The sequence below is a fragment of the Panthera leo genome, chromosome C1 (assembly GCF_018350215.1).
Source record: "Panthera leo isolate Ple1 chromosome C1, P.leo_Ple1_pat1.1, whole genome shotgun sequence".
NCBI classification, from domain to species: domain Eukaryota; kingdom Metazoa; phylum Chordata; class Mammalia; order Carnivora; family Felidae; genus Panthera; species Panthera leo.
The window spans coordinates 31,068,288-31,087,883 of NC_056686.1; the positions used below are offsets into that span (position 1 = coordinate 31,068,288).

General features: G+C 45.9%; 1 protein-coding gene across 2 annotated transcripts in view; it reads left to right on the plus strand.

Annotated features, from left to right (window-relative positions):
- The first annotated feature begins 12,332 nt into the window (after window positions 1-12,332).
- SMAP2 (small ArfGAP2) overlaps window positions 12,333-19,596 on the plus strand; it is a 54,624-nt gene continuing 47,360 nt past the window's right edge. Inside the window, exon 1 of one of the 2 annotated variants that reach the window (XM_042949468.1) lies at window positions 12,333-12,409. In XM_042949468.1, coding sequence (XP_042805402.1) covers window positions 12,403-12,409 — 7 coding nt within the window. In that variant the 5' untranslated portion in view covers window positions 12,333-12,402. Of the gene's footprint in view, window positions 12,410-18,840; window positions 19,353-19,596 lie in introns of those variants that run through there. The other variant, XM_042949467.1, reaches the window with a different exon arrangement.

The following is a 19,596-nucleotide window of genomic DNA, read 5'->3' on the forward strand; positions in this document are numbered from 1 at the left end:
AATATTAATATTAAAATTTATCATTTACATATTTATATTATTATAATTATCATTTACTTATAATCATACTTCTTGAGCACCGGCTATATGACAGACACTGAACTGGTCTGTTCTGTGCATTTTGTGGTTAAGTCCTCACAACCTCTCAGTGAAGTAGGTCCTGTGATTATCCCCATTTTATGTAAGCCTCGGTAAAGACTGAGGCTTAGAGGAGTAAGTGGTTTTCCCAAGGGCACGCAGCCGTATTCCCACCGTTTCCGGCTCATGGTAAGTACCAATAACGTGCATTTCCTCCCTTTTCCACAAAGATCACAGCATATGGTTGTGCAGCTGGGATTCTGCACAAACAAGGATGATAGCGAGGAGAGTGGGGCTGAAATCCAGCCTCTCAGCCACCAGCTTGTCACAAGCTTTTATTTTGCTGGTCTTTGCCCTTCTTAGAGACTTAGAATCTTCCGTTTGACCGGAGGTCTGGGGCACTGCAGTTTACAATCCTCAGACCTCTAATCTCTAACCTTCCAATCTCCTGCTCTTTTCTCCTCAGCTCTGATGGGGAGGAGGGGTGGGCGTGGAAGGTAGGAAGAAAAGTCCAGCCTCCCTCGTCCCCCCCTCCCTCCCTCCCCCGCCCTCACCCATCTGTTCTGTTCTTCAGGGAGTCCAACTCCTGGTCAGCAGGGTATCAGGCTGTCTGGGGCTTTGGCGCCACCTAGTGGTTCTCTGCCGCAGCGCAGAATGCCTACAACTTGACAAGTTGAATAAAAGCCCTTTTCTCGGGGAGGAAAATCCTTCTGGAGATGAAATGCAGAGAGAAGAAGATAAAAGATGGTGGGAACCCAATGAGAGAGAGATCATGGCTTTGGGGGGAGTTTGAGGTTAGAGCCTGTATTCAGCTAGACTTGGGTCCAGATTCTACTGCATATTAGTTGTGTGACGACGGGCAAGTCACTTCACCTCTTAGAGCTTTGGTTCCTTCATTTGTAACATGGGGAAAACACCAGTGCCTCTTGGTGTCCAGGAAGTGCTTATCACAGTGCTAAGCAAGCTTTGGATATTTATTTTAGGCAGAAGGAACTTTGTCAGCAAAGGCAGGGCACAGGGCTAGTTTCTCGGAACACAGAAGAGGTGACATGATCCCCTTCTCTGCTAGAACCCCTTCCTGGAAGAGAACCAGCTGCCTGTTCCAGGCTGAGCTCCAGTCCCAAGCAGGTTTGCTTACCTGGACTCTGGCTGCCCTCAAATGCCTGGGCAGAAAATGCCAACCACTGCACTTCCTTCTCCTCTGAGCTGCCCAGTCCTGCTCCTGCCTTCATCTGACCCCCTATTTCTTCCAGCTGATTCTTTCCCAGTGCTGGTGCAACACTGATAACATTGCAACTATGGTGCTGGCTTTCATTGAGCTGTTTTCTCCTGGTTTCCCTCCTACCTCTCTAGCAGTTCCTTCTGAGGCTTCTCGTGGGTTTCTTTTCTCTGCACGCCTTTACTTACCACTCCACAGGGTTCTGTCCTGTCCTTCTCTTCTTACTCCCCGTGTTCTTCCTGGACCATCTCACCCCCTCCTCTGACTTTAACTATCACCTGAATGTTTTCCACAGAGCCTCAGACCTGCTTATCCAACTGCCTCTTGGATGTTCCACAGGCAGTTGATAAGTCCAAAATGAAAGTATCTGCAGACCCCCCCAAACCTGCTCTCTTCCTGTGTGGCTTATGCAGTCAGCCAATAGTTTCACCCTCTGCCCTATTGCTTAAGCCAAAGATATGAGTGTCAGCCTTGACTCTCCCCTCACCCCTCCCCCAGTTTTATCACCACGTTCCAGCTGCTATACCTCATATATGTTTATCTAGTCCTTCCACCTCTCTCTATTCCTAATGCAACTGCCTCACCCTGGACACCATCCTCTTTTGCTTGGATTATTATCAAAGTTGGTTTATGTTTTCTCCTCCGCGCCCCTCACTTCTGAGTCCTCAGCGGCAGAGTCGTCGTTAGCTCCCTTGTTGCCACCGAGTCTGTTCAAGGTCATCTAAGCTTTTTCTATGATGCTCCCTACTGTCCCTACTCCCTACTGTCCTCTCCCTACTGTCCAGTTCCACTGCCTCTTCCACGTGTTGAGATGCTTGGTCCAGCACCACTAAAATCTGTATTTGTTTTTCTACGGCTGCTGTAACAAATAACCACGGACTGAGAGGCTTAACGCAATACAGATGTGGTGTCTAAGAGTTCCGCAAGTCAGTAGTTGGACACTGGGATGAAATCAAAATGTGGGCAGCTCTGCCTTCCTTTCTGGAGACTGCAGGAGTCTATTTGCTTTCTTTTTCTACCTTCTTTTCTTTTTTTAACCTTTATTTATTTTTGAGAGACAGAGCACAAGTGGAGGAGGAGCAGAGAAAGAGAGAGAGAGAGAGAGAGACAGAATCCAAAGCAGGCTCCAGGCTCTTGGCTGTCAGCACAGAGCCCAATGTGGGGCTCGAACCCGTGAATGGTGTCATTACCCGAGCTGAAATCAGAAGCTTAACTGACGGAGCTACCCAGGAGCCCCTCTTCTTCTCCCTTCTAAAGGCTTCCCACATCCCTTGGCTTGTGGCCCCCTTCTTCTGTCTCCACAGCCAGCAATGATGTATCTTTCTGGAGATTCTTCCATCACAAAATCTCCTCTGCTTCTCTCTTCTTCCTCCCTCTTCCACTTGCACAGATGCTCGTGGTTATAGGAGAGTCTCCTCTTCTAAAGAGCCTTAATTTAATCACACCTTCAGAACCCCTTTTGTCATGTAATGTAACATAATCACAGGTTCCAGGGATCAGGATGTGGACATCTGAAGGGGGGATTGATTATTCTGTCTCCACACCCTCCAGAAGTTAGCCAGGGTGGTCTCTCTAAACAAACTCAGTCATGTTCCTCTCCTGCTTAAAACTCTTAAATGGCTCCTGGCAGACTTCAGGATACAGACCAAATTCCTACCTCGGCTGGTGGAGAACAGCTTTGTGATGTGGTTGTTCTTGCTGTTAAACACCACCTCTCACCTTCCCCTCCCTCCTGCCTCAAGCACCCTGCATTACAGCCACACTGCCTGCTGGCAGCCTCACAGCTTCCATGATCACATCAAGGTCACTGTTCAGCTAGCTCACTCTTACCGTACCTTGGGTCTAGGTTAGGCATCATCCCCTTCCAGAAGCCTTCCCTGGGTTATGTGTCTCCCCCTCCTCCCCACAACATGCTCCAGTGCTTCCCCCATCAGGGTGTATCGTATGGCCCTGGCATGACCGTGGACTTCTCAGCCTCCTCTGGTAGACTCTAAATGCCCGAGGGCAGGGACTGTGTCTGCCTCTTTGTTGTGTCCTCATTGCCCGGCCAGGGTCCACTATGCAATGGGCCCGTCATGACTGTTTGCTCTGAGAGGTAATGGTCACAGTTCCTTCCAGCTCACGCCTTCTGTTCTGTGAGCTGTCGTTGCAAGACTTGCTTGAGGATTTTGGCAGAGGTGTCCAAGGCCATCATCATGCTAGTGGGAGCCATCTGAGCTGTGAATGGGAGCAGCAGAAGCGACAGGGCTGAGCGCGGGGCCAGACCACTAATGACTGCTGGTTTCAGCTGTTTCCCAGCTCAGGCGGCAACACAACCAGCTACTACTGTCACTCTCCGGACTAGTCAAGGAGTTTCCTTTCCATTGATGGAAAAGAGACTCCGCAGCTTGAAAGGTTGACATTTATTCGCTTTAATTTTTATTGTCTCTGTGAAAAACAAAATAGTAAATAGCATTCAGACTCCCACCTCTTAAAAATGCCCCCCCCTCCTCTCAAGTGCTTTCTATAAACAGACAAGCACGCACACACACGCATACATGCACACACATATAATTTACTTTTCTTCAACGTATCAACGTATCGTGGATTTCTTTCCTAATCAGCACATAAAAATTTCCCTCCTTTTAAAATACCTGCATCTATTGTGTATAACAACATCATAGTAAAGCCACCTCCCACTAATGAAGGACACTGATACTGCTTCCATTTTTTTTTTTTTTTTTTTTTTTTTTTTTTTGCAGTTACTAACGCGCTGTCTCTGATCTAAACCTTAGCAACACTCCCTCCGCAACCAAATTCAGGTTCATTTTTGCTTAGCTTCTCCCCTCACCCTGCCACTATCTTGCCTCCTACTCAAAGTTCTGTCTTTTCCGGGCTTTGTGCTTCAGGATCAGGAACAGGTAGAGAGATGGGGCAGGAGAGGCAGGAGGAAAGGAGGAGGGGAACAGAAAGTTAGAGCTTTGCGTTTGGTGGTGTGGCCAGGGAGAGGACTGGTCTCCCTGGAAGTTAGGGAGAAGTGTGGCCGCAGCTTATGAAAAAGCTTATCACTCTGAGAGACACAAGACTGCAATTCCTCTCTACTGGCGCTTACTTTTGATGACTGAACATCTTCAAATGTGACTCCATGTAGAGAGTGGGCTACCTGGAGTCCCAGGATGTGTTAGGATTACACAAACAATGCTACAGTGAATGCCATTGGAGATGCATATTCTGGCGCCCCTGTTATTGTTTCTGGAGGATCAATCCCCACAAGAGGAGTCACTTGTCCCGCAGTGTGTGCGTTGAAATACCACTCCAAAAGTGTTTCAAACTACTTGCCAAAAAGCTTGGAACCAGTTTCTACTCCTGCTACAGTTTGTGAACCTGGCCATTTCTCTACACCCTCACTAACACTAGTCTTTATGAATCGTTGATGAGTTTGCTACTATGATAGGAAAAACATGCAAGAGCCAAGGAATTTCTTTTCCTTTCGTTATCAGGGAGGTTGTGCAAGGCATTTTGATCGCACCGTTTTGATCTCGCTGATATTTTCACCCTGTGTTTATGAATATAAATGTTTTAATCAGAATCACACTAAGGGCTTTATAGACCTCATGACTTCAACACATCTAGTGTTCAGTGAGTTGCCTAGAGCTGCACCACAAGCAGCAGAGGGAGGTTTAGAAATCAGCTTTCTGGATAAATTTAATCAAAGAGGTGAAAGACCTGGACTCTGAAAATGATAAAACACGGATGAAAGAAATTGAACATGACACAAACAAATGGAGAGGTATCCCATGCTCATGGATCGGGAGAACGAGTATTGTTAAAATGTCCACACTACCCAAAGCAAACTACACATGTAGCACAATCCCTATCAGAATACCAACAACATTTTTCACAGAGCTAGAACAAATAGTTGTAACATTTGTATGGAATGACAGAAGACTCCAAGTAGCCAAAGCGATCTTGAAAAATAACAAAACTGGAGATATCACTGTCCTGGATTTCAAGACACACTACAAAGCTGTAGTAATCAAAACAGAATGGTGCTGGCACAAAAAATAGATGAATAGATCAATAGAACAGAATAAAAGGCCCAGAAATAAACCCACGATTATATGGTTGATTAATCTTTGACAAAGGAGGAAAGATTATGAAATGGGAAAAAGATGGTCTGATTACTGGTTTTCTGTCTCCCAGCCCAAATAAGGGTATTATAATTTTAAAACCTTTGCCAACATGACAGATGAAACCAATTTTATTATTCCATTAATTTGTAGTTTCTAGTGAGAGTGAAATCTTTTCATGTTTATTGATCATTTTGTTTGTCTTTAATCAAAGTTCCTGCTCCTATCACCTACTGTATTTCCTACTGGGACTTTTAATTTATTAAGTTCTCTCACAATTGCATTACTGTGAATTTTTTTGAGATTGCTATTTTTGCTTTTTGTTGTTGATGCTGTTGCTATGTTATTTAATGCACATACTTCAGTGATAAAGTAGAGGTCAAAAATAGATCTACTGTTCATAGTTAATAATAAGGATAAGGGGCGCCTGGGTGGCTCAGTCGGTTGAGCGCCGACGTCGGCTCGGGTCACGATCTCGCGGTCTGTGAGTTCGAGCCCCGCATCGGGCCCCTGTGCTGACAGCTCAGAGCCCGGAGCCTGTTTCAGATTCTGTGTCTCCCTCTCTCTGACCCTCCCCCATTCATGCTCTGTCTCTCTCTGTCTCAAAAATAAATAAACATTAAAAAAAATTAAAAAAAAATAATAATAAGGATAAGCCCCACTTGTTAAACACCTACAATATCCCAGAATCTTCTCATACATTGTTTCTAACTTTCATAGCCCTTCTTTTTTTAATAAAATTTTAAAAATTTTTACGTGAGAGAGAGAGAGAGAGACTGAACAGAAGAGAGGGGCAGAGGGAGAGAGAGAATCCTAAGGAGGTCTCATGCTCAGCACAGAACCCAATGTGATGCTTGATCCCACAACCCTGGGATCATGCCCTAGGCTGAAATCAAGAGTTGGACGCTCAACCAACTGAGCCACTCAGGTGCCCCATAGCTATTCTTTTAATCCCATGTTAAAGATGAGGACACTGAGGCACATAGAGGTTAAGTATCTTGCCTGGGGTCACACAGAAAATAAATGAACAGTTCTTTTATTATTTCTAATCCTCATGTTATTTTCTCTGCAGTCCAAGTACCCTTTCCCCCTCCTTTCTAAGGTTACTTACAGGAGTACCTTTCCCAACATGGTAGCTTGTAGGCAGTTGTTGGAAAGGCAGAGGGCTGTTGAGTCAGAAGAGAAGCATTGTCTCAAACCTTTCCACCGAGACAAGGTTGGTGGGGTGGACTCTCCAGCCCTATAAGAAGCTAAGGGGTGAATTTCCCTCTAGTGAGGATCAGTGGGTATATGGCCAGGGGATCCCTGTCTCAAAAAGTCATGGAATGGTAGCCTGGTTAGGTGCTCTGAATTCACTGAATGAGCCACATGATGAAGCCAATAGTATACATCATCAGTACCAGAGGCCAGAACAGGCAAGCCAGCAGAGAAATCACTGGTTTCCCCAGTCATGACCTTCAGCAGGGATCAGCAGTGTACCTGAACAGAACCAGCTGTATCTTGGGGTGCATTAGCACCAAATACATAAGACTCAGATCAGACTCATCACACTGTGTTGGAGATCAGCAAAGGATACGAAGGGCAGTGTACAAACTTGAGGTCCCTACCCCATGACACTGTAAGAACTTGGCCAGAAGAGGTCCAGGAATCAATGAGGCCTTCAGGAGTAGAGGAAAGTGGGCAAGCAAGAATGGGTGACATGTTTGTTTCCTGGTAAGAGACAAAACCAAAAGGAAGACTGTATTATTGGTGCAAAGCTGAATTTGTGTGGTGGTTTGCAAATCTGGGCCACTTCCTGTTCAGGCACTAGTTGTATCCTATGTTTGCATAAGCAGGGCCCCAACTAGCTGGGTCAAGGGACATCCCCCCCTAATCAAGGGCACTAAGGAAGTTACTTGGAGGCCTGTTGAGTCTGCTTGGATGAATATTTCTGGTGTGTGGTACATAAAGGGCTAAGAACCTAAAAGGATCCTTCTACTCAGGAATTAATCAAAAAGAACCAAAATAACACCATTGGTGAGCAGGTTTAGTCATGTGAAGGACATTTCTGTGTCTTCTTCTAAAACAAATGTTTTTAAGGGGGCCTGGGTGGCTCAGTTGATTAAGCATCCAACTCCTGATTTTGGCTCAGGTCATGATCTCATGGTTCATGAGTTCGAGCCCTATGTTGGTCTCTGTGCTGACAGCTCGCAGCCTGGAACCTGCTTCGGATTCTGTCTCCCCCTCTCTCTCTGTCCCTCCCCTGCTTGTGCTCTGTCTGTCTGTCTGTCTCTCTCAAAAATAAACGTTACAAAATTTTTAAACAAATGTTTTTAAAGTTCTGTTGTTCCTTGTGATATTTGTAAAGCAATTTCTTTTTGAGTTAAGAAAAATAGGTGATAATCTTCTGCCCCACCGTGCTTGCCCACTTGTTGCAATTAATGATTGCAAGCTTCCAGAGTTGAGGCTTCTGAAGACTCAAGGTTGGGAGCAGAGCCAAATGACCCTATTCTTTACCAGGAGTCACAGGGGCAAATCACAGACAAATGCCCATGCACTCATCCCACTCCCTTGGATAAATCCCCTCCTGTTCCACTTTCCGGTGTCTTCCTGGGGTGCCATTCTGGAGTGCCCCAGCTTTGATGGAAAGCTGGTGGATCTCTCTTTGCAGATGTCTCATCCCTTCCTTTCTCATTGTTTGAGAATGGTGTCAGAGACAAGACTGAGAGGTTTTGGAGCGAGGAGGAACTTTGTGACCTGACAAATACTGGAGGAGAACCTGTCCCTCTCTTGGCACTTGTTGGAGATTGTCTGCTGTGGAAATTGCCCAGGAAAGGGTGCTGGATGGAAAAATGGAATCCTGGTTCTAGTCTGGGCTCTGTCCCTTTCTAGTTAACCTGGATCTAGAATCTAGAGTCTGAATTAATTCCAGTGATAAAAAGATTTAATGACTAATCCCTTGAATCCTCAAAGAAGTAATTCCTAAATTAATCTAGGTTATACACGTCTTTGCAAATCTAGCACCCACTCCTCAGAAAAGTATACATACCCACACAGCCATGAAATTGTCATATAATTGCAGGGCATTGACAAAGAGCCAAAGTCCATTTGTATACCATGTTTCCATGCTTTAGTGATATTAGGAAAGATCCTTTCCATGCTTTAATGATATTAGTAAAAGTGTGAAGTCCAACCTCGTCAGCACAACCCACAATACCCTTTGTGATCTGACCTCTGCTCCTTCTCTGGCTTCTCCTGATGCTGGTCACATGCATCCTGTCCAACAACTTGCAGTTGTCCTTTGTCACTAATGCGTGCTTATCTTTCTGCCTGGAATGTTCTCCTTGATTACCTGGAAACTGTGATTAATTCTATTAAGGCAGAGTTAAGCACTTCTTTTTTGTGTGTGATGTGAACCTAAATAGGGCATTTTGATGGGCTGTTTGGTTGATGGTGGCAAAGTAGCCACAATGTCAAATCTCTATGTTAAAATGTAAAAAGTTTTCTTTAAGCCAGTGTGGCAGGACAGGGTTTCTATTCTCTCTTCCCCCTTCTTCTTTCCCCTAGCCATTTCTTTTTAAAAAAAATTTTTTTTTAACGTTTATTTATTTTTGAGACAGAGACAGAGCATGAACGGGGGAGGGGCAGAGAGAGAGGGAGACACAGAATCGGAAGCAGGCTCCAGGCTCTGAGCTGTCAGCACAGAGCCCGACGCGGGGCTCGAACTCACGGATCGTGAGATCGTGACCTGAGCTGAAGTCGGATGCTTAACCGACTGAGCCACCCAGGCGCCCCTCCCCTAGCCATTTCTGATGGAAAAGGATTATTTTAACATAATGAATTATGATCAGAACGACTGTTCCGTGAGAGGCAGATAACATCAATAAGAATAAGATTTCTATGTCCCTGATTCTTCCATCTGAGGAATTTGGAAGTAAGAAGCCTACTTTCGCAGATGAGTTTTAAGATCTTCTGCTTCTTTTCCAGATTGGATTCAGGAATGATGTTATCTGTGGCCCTGACCACCATAGACCCTGTGGGAGACATTGTCTTCTAGCTGACTACAGCCATTCCCAGCCCTTTCTCTCTTGCTGCCTCCCCCTATAGGGGCTGGAGAGCCAGATACACGCTTTTTTGACTGCCTTTGTAGTTAGGTGTTGAGCTATGAAGTCTAGTTCTGGCCCAGGAGTCGTGAGGGAAAGTCTATTGGGAGTTTCCAAGAAAATGTTTTCTTTCCTGATTAAAAAAAGAAAAAAAAAAAAGGAACAGTCAGATTGGAGACACTCCTTTTCTCCTCTTCCTGCCTTCAACGATGTTGTGATGTTTGGAGCTTTGACAACTATTTTGTGACCACGAGATGATTCGCAGGCACCATGGTTCTCAAATCTGAATGTGCATCAGAATCGTCCAGAAGGCTTCTTAATATATAGACTGCTGTTATTTACCCCCAGAGTTTCTGATTCCCAGGTCTGGAGTAGGCCTGGGAATTTGCATTTCTAACAAATTTCCAAGTGATGCTGATGCTGCTGGGCTGGGAACACACTCTGAGACCCACTGAACATGAGGATAAAAATTCCATAGGCTGCTGATAGCAAAACAGAATGGTAGAGTCTGGATGCTGATGGTCTTGTCAGGTAACTGAATACATGTAAATAACCCCTGTGTCTGGAATTCTCGTTCTGTCGGAAAACCACTATTTGCTGAAGCTTTGGTTAGTTGGGTTTCTCATGATCTACATTCAAAAGCATTCTGAACTTACAGAGAGCTGGACACTGTGGCGCGGTCCAGAGAGAAAAATCCAGAGGGATGCTCATCCAAGGCTAACTTAGCATGAAGTAAAAATGGCCACAACAGCAAATTTTTTTTTTAAGTTTATTTATTTATTTTGAGAGAGAGAGAACACGAGCAGGGGAGAGGCAGGGAGAACCTCAAGCAGGCTCCACACTATGGGTGCCGAGCCTGCGATGCAGGGCTGGATCTCATGAACTGTGAGATCAGGACCTGAGCCGAAATCAAAAGTTGGCCGCTTAACTGACTGAGCCACCCAGGCACCCAAACAGGAAATATTTTGAAACATCTCTTAGTGCCAATGACTGTTGATAATAGTAAGATTGTGGGAGTTTTAAAATATTAAGTTAATTAAAAATTTTAAAATCAAAGTAAAACTTAATGACACATGATAGTGCCCTGCCCCGCCCTTACCCACCCTGATGCCCACTCCTCCCAAGTAAGCATTCTCAACCCATTGATTGATTGATTGATTTAGAGACAGAGAGAGCACGAGCAGGAGAGAGACAGACACAGAGAGAGAGGGAGTATGCCGAGCAGGCTCCGTGAATGGTCAGCGTAGAGTCTGACATGGGGCTTGAACCTAGGAAACTGTGAGACCCTGACCTGAGCCGAAAACAAGAGTCAGACGCTCAACCGACTGAGTCACCCAGGTGCTCCACATTCTCAACTCTTGTAATGTTTCCTCCGGAATTTACAAATTTACCTAAATGACATGCTTATGCTAGTATTATATACCTTTTAGTCTTTGTTTATTCACTTCCTGCTATGGAAGATAAGAATTTAGATTTCTTTTTGTATTTCTGCCCCCCCTTTCCGTGCCATAAACTTCCTCTCCCACCTTTTCCCCATATAGTTAAATAACAAAGTTTTGTTAAATTAATGCTCGATGTCTGTGATAGCATGGCTAAATAGTATTGATAGATGAACCTTGCTTACACTTCTTTTCTGGTTAAACTTTTTTTCCCTTGGAGTCCATAATTGCCCCATTTAAATTTTTTAAAAATTTCCTGTGAATCTATGATTAATTCGTCCGCTCATCCTCTGACAGAAGAGAACTTCCTCTTAGTTCCAACACATCAGCTCATCTATAAATTTCATTTTTCTTGGCACTTTCTGTTCTAAAGTTTGTCTTACGCCTCTAATCAAGAGTAGGCATTCTGCATAACCATCATCCTGGAATTTCCCTTCATCAGCACACTGGGAATGACCTTTATCTTTTTCCTGTACTAAATGCTTTGCTTTCGGGATTTGGTGTTTTCCATTTTCCTAGGTTTACTTTGTCATTTTTTTTTTAACGTTTATTTACTTTTGAGACAGAGAGAGACAGAGCATGAACAGGGGAGGGGCAGAGAGAGAGGGAGACACAGAATCTGAAACAGGCTCCAGGCTCTGAGTGGTCAGCACAGAGCCTGACGCGGGGCTCGAACTCACAGACCGTGAGATCATGACCTGAGCCGAAGTCGGACGCTTAACCGACCAAGCAACCCAGGCTCCCCTGTCATTTTTGACAAAGTATGCACGGGAGGAGAACTGGTTTGGGTTCCAAGAGGAAGCATATGGCTGATGCAAAAGAGGCAATTGAAGACAGTTTAAAGAAGCATGGGCAGGGTTAAAAAACACCAATAAGGGGCATGATGTACCTTGGGGCGAGCAACAGCAGAAAGCCTAAAAGGGCAAGAGGAGAGGGTATTCTCAGAAAGGCCACAGCTGTAGGAGAGGGTCACCCTCACAAGACTCTCGCTGTCATTTAGGGTGTGTTGGCTCAGCCAGCAGGGAGGGAGTAGAGAAAATTATTCAACCTCCCTCCACCGCTGCCCTCCGATTTCCCTCAGAATGCCTCCCATTGGCTGAAGCCAGCCTGCCCTCGAGTTGCACTGATGCCTTACGCTGCACCTGGGGGGCACACAGCAGGGCTAAGAGTAAAGTGGACGTGGAAAGGCCAACAGAGCACAGTCAGCACTGGAGGTAAAAGTTTGAAATCTAGTGTATCTGAGAGTCGCTCTGTTCAAAACTGCCTCTAGAGTAACACTTTGGCTGGTATGGAACTCTGGGTTGGCAACTCTTTTGTCTCAGAATTTTGGAGCCAATGTTCCATTGTCTCCTGGCTTCCAGAATTGCTGTCGAGAACTCTGTGCCATTCTGATTCCTGATGCTTTTTATGTGACTTGTGTTTTTCCTTCCTGGAAGCTTAAGATCCTGTCTTTTTCCCCAGTGTTCTGCTATGTGATGAGGGGTGAGTTCCTATCATTATACAACAGGGCCCCAAAGTAGGCCCAGGCCAGGTATACTTGTTCTGTCCTTCCTCGGCCCTGAAAATGTAAGAAATATGGATACAGGTGCCCACTCTCCTACATCATTACAGAGGTGCAGCGCAACGGCTCATGTGTGATGTTTGGCCATTATTATGCATCTGTGGACAATGCAGCAAGATTGCAATGGTGGTGAGTTAGGCTGGGATTCAGACACTGCTAATACAGACAGCTCTGTCTCCTCTCCTGGAATCTGTGCTGGTTGATAGTAATGGGCAGTTATATTGTGAAACTAGGGGCGAGGAGGGAAGAGGGAGACGTTCAGTAGAAGGAAGGGGCACAAATTGTTTTGAAGAAAGTGGTAGGTTAGTATGGCATGAACAATGGGCCCACCAGGGTCCTCGGGTCTCTGGTGATGGGCCTGAGCCCCCAGGTTAGAGGGAGAGGTTCAAAAGCCAGCCAAGCTGTCTTTAACAAAGACTATGAGACTGCACACAAGTAATCTGGGGCCTAAGTGACAATGTGTGACCCATAGGTAGGGAGAAGCCACTCTGTCTTTGCAAGGGATTGCCTGGGATCCGGAGAAGTCTTGGTGCTGTGAGTATCAAGAAGTTGACAAGGACACCAGCCTTCTCACAGTGGGCTCCATTAGCTGTGGAAAACTGACGCTCTTCCAAGAGTGTCAGGCTGTGAAAATTGACACATAGGAACTGGAAGAGGAGAGGAGGGTCATGTAGCTCAACCCCAGGGCTCAAAGAGTTGGCTTGTGCAGCAGACATATGTATTCAAGGCTGAACACTCAATCCACTGCAAGGCAGGGGAGGCTTTCAAATGTCACAAATTCTCTACACTAAGAAAAAAGTTTGAGGGTTGGTTGAAGAGAGTTGATTGGAAGGACTATGAGTTTATTTGAGACCCTTAGTTCATTTATTTACACGTGACAAATAGAACAGAGCTAGCAGTAAAGTGGGGGAACATAATTATCCAACTTTTTAAAAAAATTTTTTAATGTTTTATTTATTTTTGAGACAGACAGAGAGAGACAGAGCATGAGCAGGGGAGGGGCAGGGAGAGAGGGAGACACAGAATTCGAAGCAGGCTCCAGGCTCTGAGCTGTCAGCACAGAGCCTGACGCGGGGCTCAAACTCACAAATCGCGAGATCATGACCTGAGCTGAAGTCGGACACTTAACCGACTGAGCCACCCAGGCGCCCCATTATCCAACTTTCTTAATGAAAGTCATTTTATGAATAGTACCCTATTCAGGTAAAGTGACTGACCAGTCGATTAGAAGCTGGTTTAGTTCTGAGGCACCTGGGTGGCTCAGTCGGTTAAGCGTCCGACTTCGGCTCGGGTCATGATCCCACGGTCCGTGAGTTCGAGCCCTGCGTTGGGCTCTGTGCTGACAGCTCAGAGCCTGGAGCCTGTTTTGGATTCTGTGTCTCCCTCTCTCTCTGACCCACCCCCATTCATGCTCTGTCTCTCTCTGTCTCAAAAATAAATAAACGTTAAAAAATAAATAAAGAAGCTGGTTTAGTTCAACATATGACTCAAGAGTTGACCTCTTAACAAGATGATGATACACTAATGAAAATTTCCAATAGCAGTAGTCCCAAAATATTCACGAAACCACCTTTTTGGTAGTATTCTGGGCATTTTGTCACAGTGGTTACTATAATATAACAGTTTTAAAAAGTTTCTGTTTAGTCCTCTTATTTCTAAGAGTTGGGTCTTCAAAATACTCAGATATAAAGACCAAGGAGAGAAACCATCTGGAAGTCAAGCATGATATGTGGTGTTAGGTTTCTCCAATTCATCCCAGTTTTTTGAAATCCACAGATACAAGGTGACCAAACTTGGTTCAGTAGCCACTGAGACAGATAGGAGGCTCTTCTCTCTGGAGGTAACTAATGTGAATCACTTTTATGATAAAATAACACAATCATATTATGGAATAAAGGGAACTGTTTTGTAAGAATTGTCAAGGTAAAATTCAAGACTTCAAAAACAAAATCTGTACTTGGGAAGAGAAGAAATTTGCTTTAGCCATATCCTCAGACCCTGGGATATGCATTCACTTTCCTCTAATAATAATAATAATAATAATAATAATAATAATAATAATAGCAAATACTTGATGTATCTGTTAAGATAGATAGATTATGGGGTGCCTGGGTGGCTCAGTCGGTTAAGCGTCCGACTTCAGCTCAGGTCACGATCTCACAGTTTGTGGGTTTGAGCCCCGCGTCGGGCTCTGTGCTGACAGCTCACAGCCTGGAGCCTGCCTCAGATTCTGTCTCCTTCTCTCTCTGTTCCTCCCCTGCTCATGCTCTGTCTCTCTCTCAAAAATAAATAAGGATTAAAAAAAAAAAAAAGATAGGTAGGTTATGCCATGGTAAACAAACAAAATTCAGTGGTTTGACAGAAAGAAGACTCATTTCTTGCTCATGCTACCTACCTTCCTTTGTGTGTTGACAGAGGGCTCTTGCTTATTAGCCCCTCTGGAATTCAGGACTGAATGTTTACCTCCTCAGATTCATACGTTGAGATCCCAATGTGATGGTATTAGGAAGTGAGGCTTTTGGGAGGTGATTAGGTCACGAGGATGGAGCCCTCATAAATGGGATCAGTGCCCTTACAAAAGAGATCCCAGAGGGGTGCCTGGGTGGCTCAGTTGATTAAGCGACCGACTCTGGCAGGTCATGATCTCGCGGTCCACGAGTTTGAGCCCTGCGTCAGGCTCTGTGCTGACAGCTCAGAGCCTAGAGCCTGCTTCGGATTCTGTGTCTCCCTCTCTCTCTGTCCATCCCCCACACTTGCTCTGGCTCTCTCTGTCTCTTGAAAATAAATAAAAATCTTTAAAAAATTTTGTTAAATAAATAAAAGAGATCCCAGAGAGCACTCGCAGCTTTTGCCACATGAGGATACAACAAGAAGTCACTGTCTATGAACCAGGAAGTGGGCTTTCAGCAGACATGAAATCTGTTGGTATGTTGATCTTGGACTTCCCAGTCTCCAGAACTGTGAGAAATATATTTATGTTGTTTATAAGCCACCCGATCTATGATATTCCATTATGGCATTCTGAACTGAGACAACCACCATCATGAAGGCTGATGGTTGCCATGCCAGGGGGAAAGAGAATCAGAGGAGTCTCAAAGCAGCAAATAAATGATTTGGACATGAAGTGACACATCCTTTTTGCTCAAACTCGTTGGCCACAACCAACCATAAGAGAGCCAAGAAAGAAAATCCTACCATGAGCCCGGAAGGCAGAAAGCCAGAAATATTTAGTGAAGAGAATTAATTGTCTATCACTCACTTTGTGGCAAGAGCCGTTCCAAATATATTGCAGGCACGGGGTGCCTGGGTGGCTCAGTCAGTTAGGCGTTGGACTTATGGCTCAGGTCATGATCTCAGGATTTGATCCCTGCATCAGGCTCTGAGCTGACAGCTCAGGGCCTGGAGCCTGCTTCAGATTCTGTGTCCCTCTCTCTCTCTCTCTCTCTCTCTGTCCCTCCCCCACTTGTGCTCTCTCTCTCGAAAATAAATAAATAAAACATTAAAAAATATATATTGCAGGCGTTAGTTAAGCCTCATAACAATTCTGCGAAATAGGTCCTATTAATATTATTATCATCCCCATTTAATAGATGAAATAACTGAGGTACAGACAGGCTAAGTAACCTGATCAAAGTCACACAGACAGTAAACGGTGAAGCTGAAGATTTAAACCTACCCATTCTGGTCCTGTGGCCTGTGAGCTTAACCACCAGACTATGTAGTCTCTCACTAGATGGGAAATTTTGAGAAGCGCTGTCATAGATGATGGAGAGCCACTAAAGGATTTTTAAGCAAGAGGGTGTGACTCAATCAGATTTGCTATTGAGAAAGGTCTCATTGAAATTGAAAACTGTAGGGTTAGACTAAGGCAGGACGGCTATTTGCATAGCGAAGGGATGGAGATGAGGAGGGATTGAGCTAAGATACATTTACTACAATTAACGGGATAATCTTGAGCTTCTGTTTCATCAACTTGAGCCTCTGTTTCATCATTTCTTGAACATGATTACGGTAATACCTACCTTAATGGGTTTTTCTGAGCATTATAAAAAATAACATAAGCAAAACCTGGCACTACTATCTGGAATTACAGAGATCTACCTTAAAAATCCCAGCTCTACTACTCACTGGATGACAGAGTTCATTATTCTAAGTCTCAGTTTGCTCGTTTATAAAACACATGTTAGGGGCGCCTGGGTGGCTCAGTTGGCTAAGCATCTCACTCTTGATTTCGGTTGGAGTCCTGATCTCGTGGTTTGTGAGTCTGAGCCCTGTGTTGGGCTCTGTGCTGACACTGTGGAGCCTGCTTGGGATCCTCTCTCCACCCCTCCCCTGCGCATGCTTTCTCTCTCTGTCCTACTCATGATAAATACGACTTAAAAATTTTTTTCTTTAAATGTTTGTTTACTTTGGAGAGGCAGACAGAGTGTGAGCGGGGTGGGAGATAGAGCAAAGGAGACACAGAATCCAAAGTAGGCTTCAGGCTCTGAGACGTCAGCACAGAGCCTGATGCAGGGCTCTAACCCATGAACCAGGAGATCATGATCTGAGCTGAAATCCAATGCTGAACCGACTGAGCCACCTAGGGGCCCCAATAAACACAGATAAAAAAACAAACACGTATTGGGGTGCCTGGGTGGCTCAGTCAGTTAAGCATCTGACTTTGCTCAGATGTGACCTCACCTCTGGTAAGTGCAAGCCCCGCATTAGGCTCTGTTCTGACGGCTCAGAGCCTGGAGCCCATTTTGGATTCTGTGTCTCCGCCTCTCTTTTGCCCCTCTCCTACTTGCCCTCTGTCTCTCTCTCACTCTCAAAAATAAATAACATTAAAAAACCACACGTTAATGTCAGAAAAGTTAAATAAGTTGAAAAATTATTACAAGCTCATTCAGGTTGAGAAAATTAGCTTAATTAGCTTAGGAGAAAGGCAGAATTCCTTCCAGAGAAAGAACTGAGATTTTGTTTAGGAAAAACTTATGTGTTTATGAAAGTCAAGTCTCCTAAGCACAAATAGAAGAGAAGAGGATTAGACAGAGAAGTAAATGTTTTTGTGGGTTTTTTTTTTTTAATGTTCATTTAGTTTTGAGAAAAAGAGCACAAACAGGGGAGGGGCAGAGAGAGAGGGAGACCCAGAATCTGAAGCAGGCTCCAGGCCCTGAGCAGTCAGTGCAGAGTCCCATGTGGGGCTTGAACTCATGAACTGTGAGATCATGACCTGAGCTCAAGTTGGATGCTTAACCAACTGAGCCATCCAGGCACCTGACAAGTAAATAGTTTTGATCAATAAATAGAAAGTGTTGGTTTTCTACTGATGAGATGAAAGTTTTGAGGGAAGCCTGGGCTTGGGAGAAAGTAAAGAGATGGAGGAGAGGGTTTCACTAGAAAGAACTATGAGAATCTGGTCTTACCAGCTTCCCCAGTCCATTCTTCCCACGGCAGCCAGAGTGATCTTTTAAAACTACTAATTGGATCATGTTGTTCCCTTTCCCTTAGTCCAGTGCCTGATACTTAGAAGTTTCTCAGTAACAATTTGCTGAGTGAATGAATGAATGAAAACACTTGCCAGGTAGCAGGTGGATCCCTAAAGAAAGAGACTTTTGTGGAGAAGTTCTGTGTAGTGAGGGCGGTTTTGGACACTGATGTTTAATAGTCATTTTAAGTAGTTCCCCATTTGTTTTGCTGTAATCACCCTTCTTCTCCACCGCATCCCCCCAAATAACCTTCAGTGAAAGTCTGCTGCACAAAACAGCACTGTTTGGGGAGGATTTAAGAAATGAAAAAAAGTATCTAGGCAAACAATGTCCAAAGATGGCAGGAAATCTAATGAACAGGGGAACCCAGAATTCAGTGGGACCAGTGAGAGGTGACCAGAATCCTCTGAAAATGTGGGGGAAGATGTGCTGTCCCCCTTATGGTGGATTAGGGGCTTGGCCCTCCATTTGGCTGTTGAAGAAAAGAATAAGCTGGACGACTTTGGAGTAGCCACAACCCTCAGGTTACATAAGAATGATAAATATTTAACTCATAGAGACGTTTGTTTTGAGGATTATATTGGGATAATTCATATAAAGCACTTAGCACAGAGCCTGGCACATAGTAAGAACTCAGCAAATGTTAATTGTTTCTCTTCACTTTCTTCCACTCCCTCCACTAGCTTTCTGCCAGGCTCCATTCATTCTTTTCCAAGGACACTTAGGGGGCGTGCCCTGTCCTCTCTCCGCCCACCACAAGCTCCGCCCCTCACTTCTGCCTGGCTTGGTTCTTGAGAGGCGGAGCCGAGGGAAGAGCCCAGGGCGACGCGGTAAGGGCGGGGCGCATGCGCGGGCTGGGCTGGGTGGAGGTGGAGAGGAAGAGCTGCCGGAAGTAGGCGGCCGAGGTGGTGGCAGAGCAGGCGGCAGCTGCCAGGGAAACCGAGGCGCGGGACGCACGGCCCGCAGACAGGCAGGCCAGGCGGCGTCTCTGCGCGCCCAGGAGTGCCCCGTTTGCCTGGGCTGAGGGTCTCTAGTCCGGCAGCCTCCTCTGGACTCGGGCCTTTCCCTGAGCCCGCCAGGGGGCGCCGCACTGAGGGGGCTGCAGAGTGGGGGGCGGGCGCGGCTGACAAGAGAAGGGGGCGCCCGGTCCGGCCCGAGGGGGAGGGCTTTTCCCCCCGCTCAGGAGGTGCCCCTGGGCGGGGGACCCGGAGTCCTCACCTCCGAACTGAGGCAGGGGTTCCTGGGGGCGAGGAGGGCGCTTCGCCCTCTGCCCCCGCCGGCACCCTGGCCATGACGGGCAAGTCGGTGAAGGACGTGGATCGGTACCAGGCGGTCCTGGCCAACCTGCTGCTGGAGGAGGATAACAAGTTCTGTGCCGACTGCCAGTCCAAAGGTAGCGCATCCCTCCTGGCGGGCACGGGGTGCAGCTAGCCTCCGGCCGCGCCTGGGAGGTGGCCTGTGTGGGGAGGGGGTTTCTGGAGCTTAGGCCGCCCGAATCACGTTAAATGGTAAGGCGTGCTACTCTTACTGATGAGGCTGCCGCGTGTTCTGCGGCGCCGGGATGGTGTGGGGAAAGGCTGCGAGGGCGAGTGTGAGTGCCTGGGAGGGCCGGTGATGATGGGGGTGGAAGTGGCGTG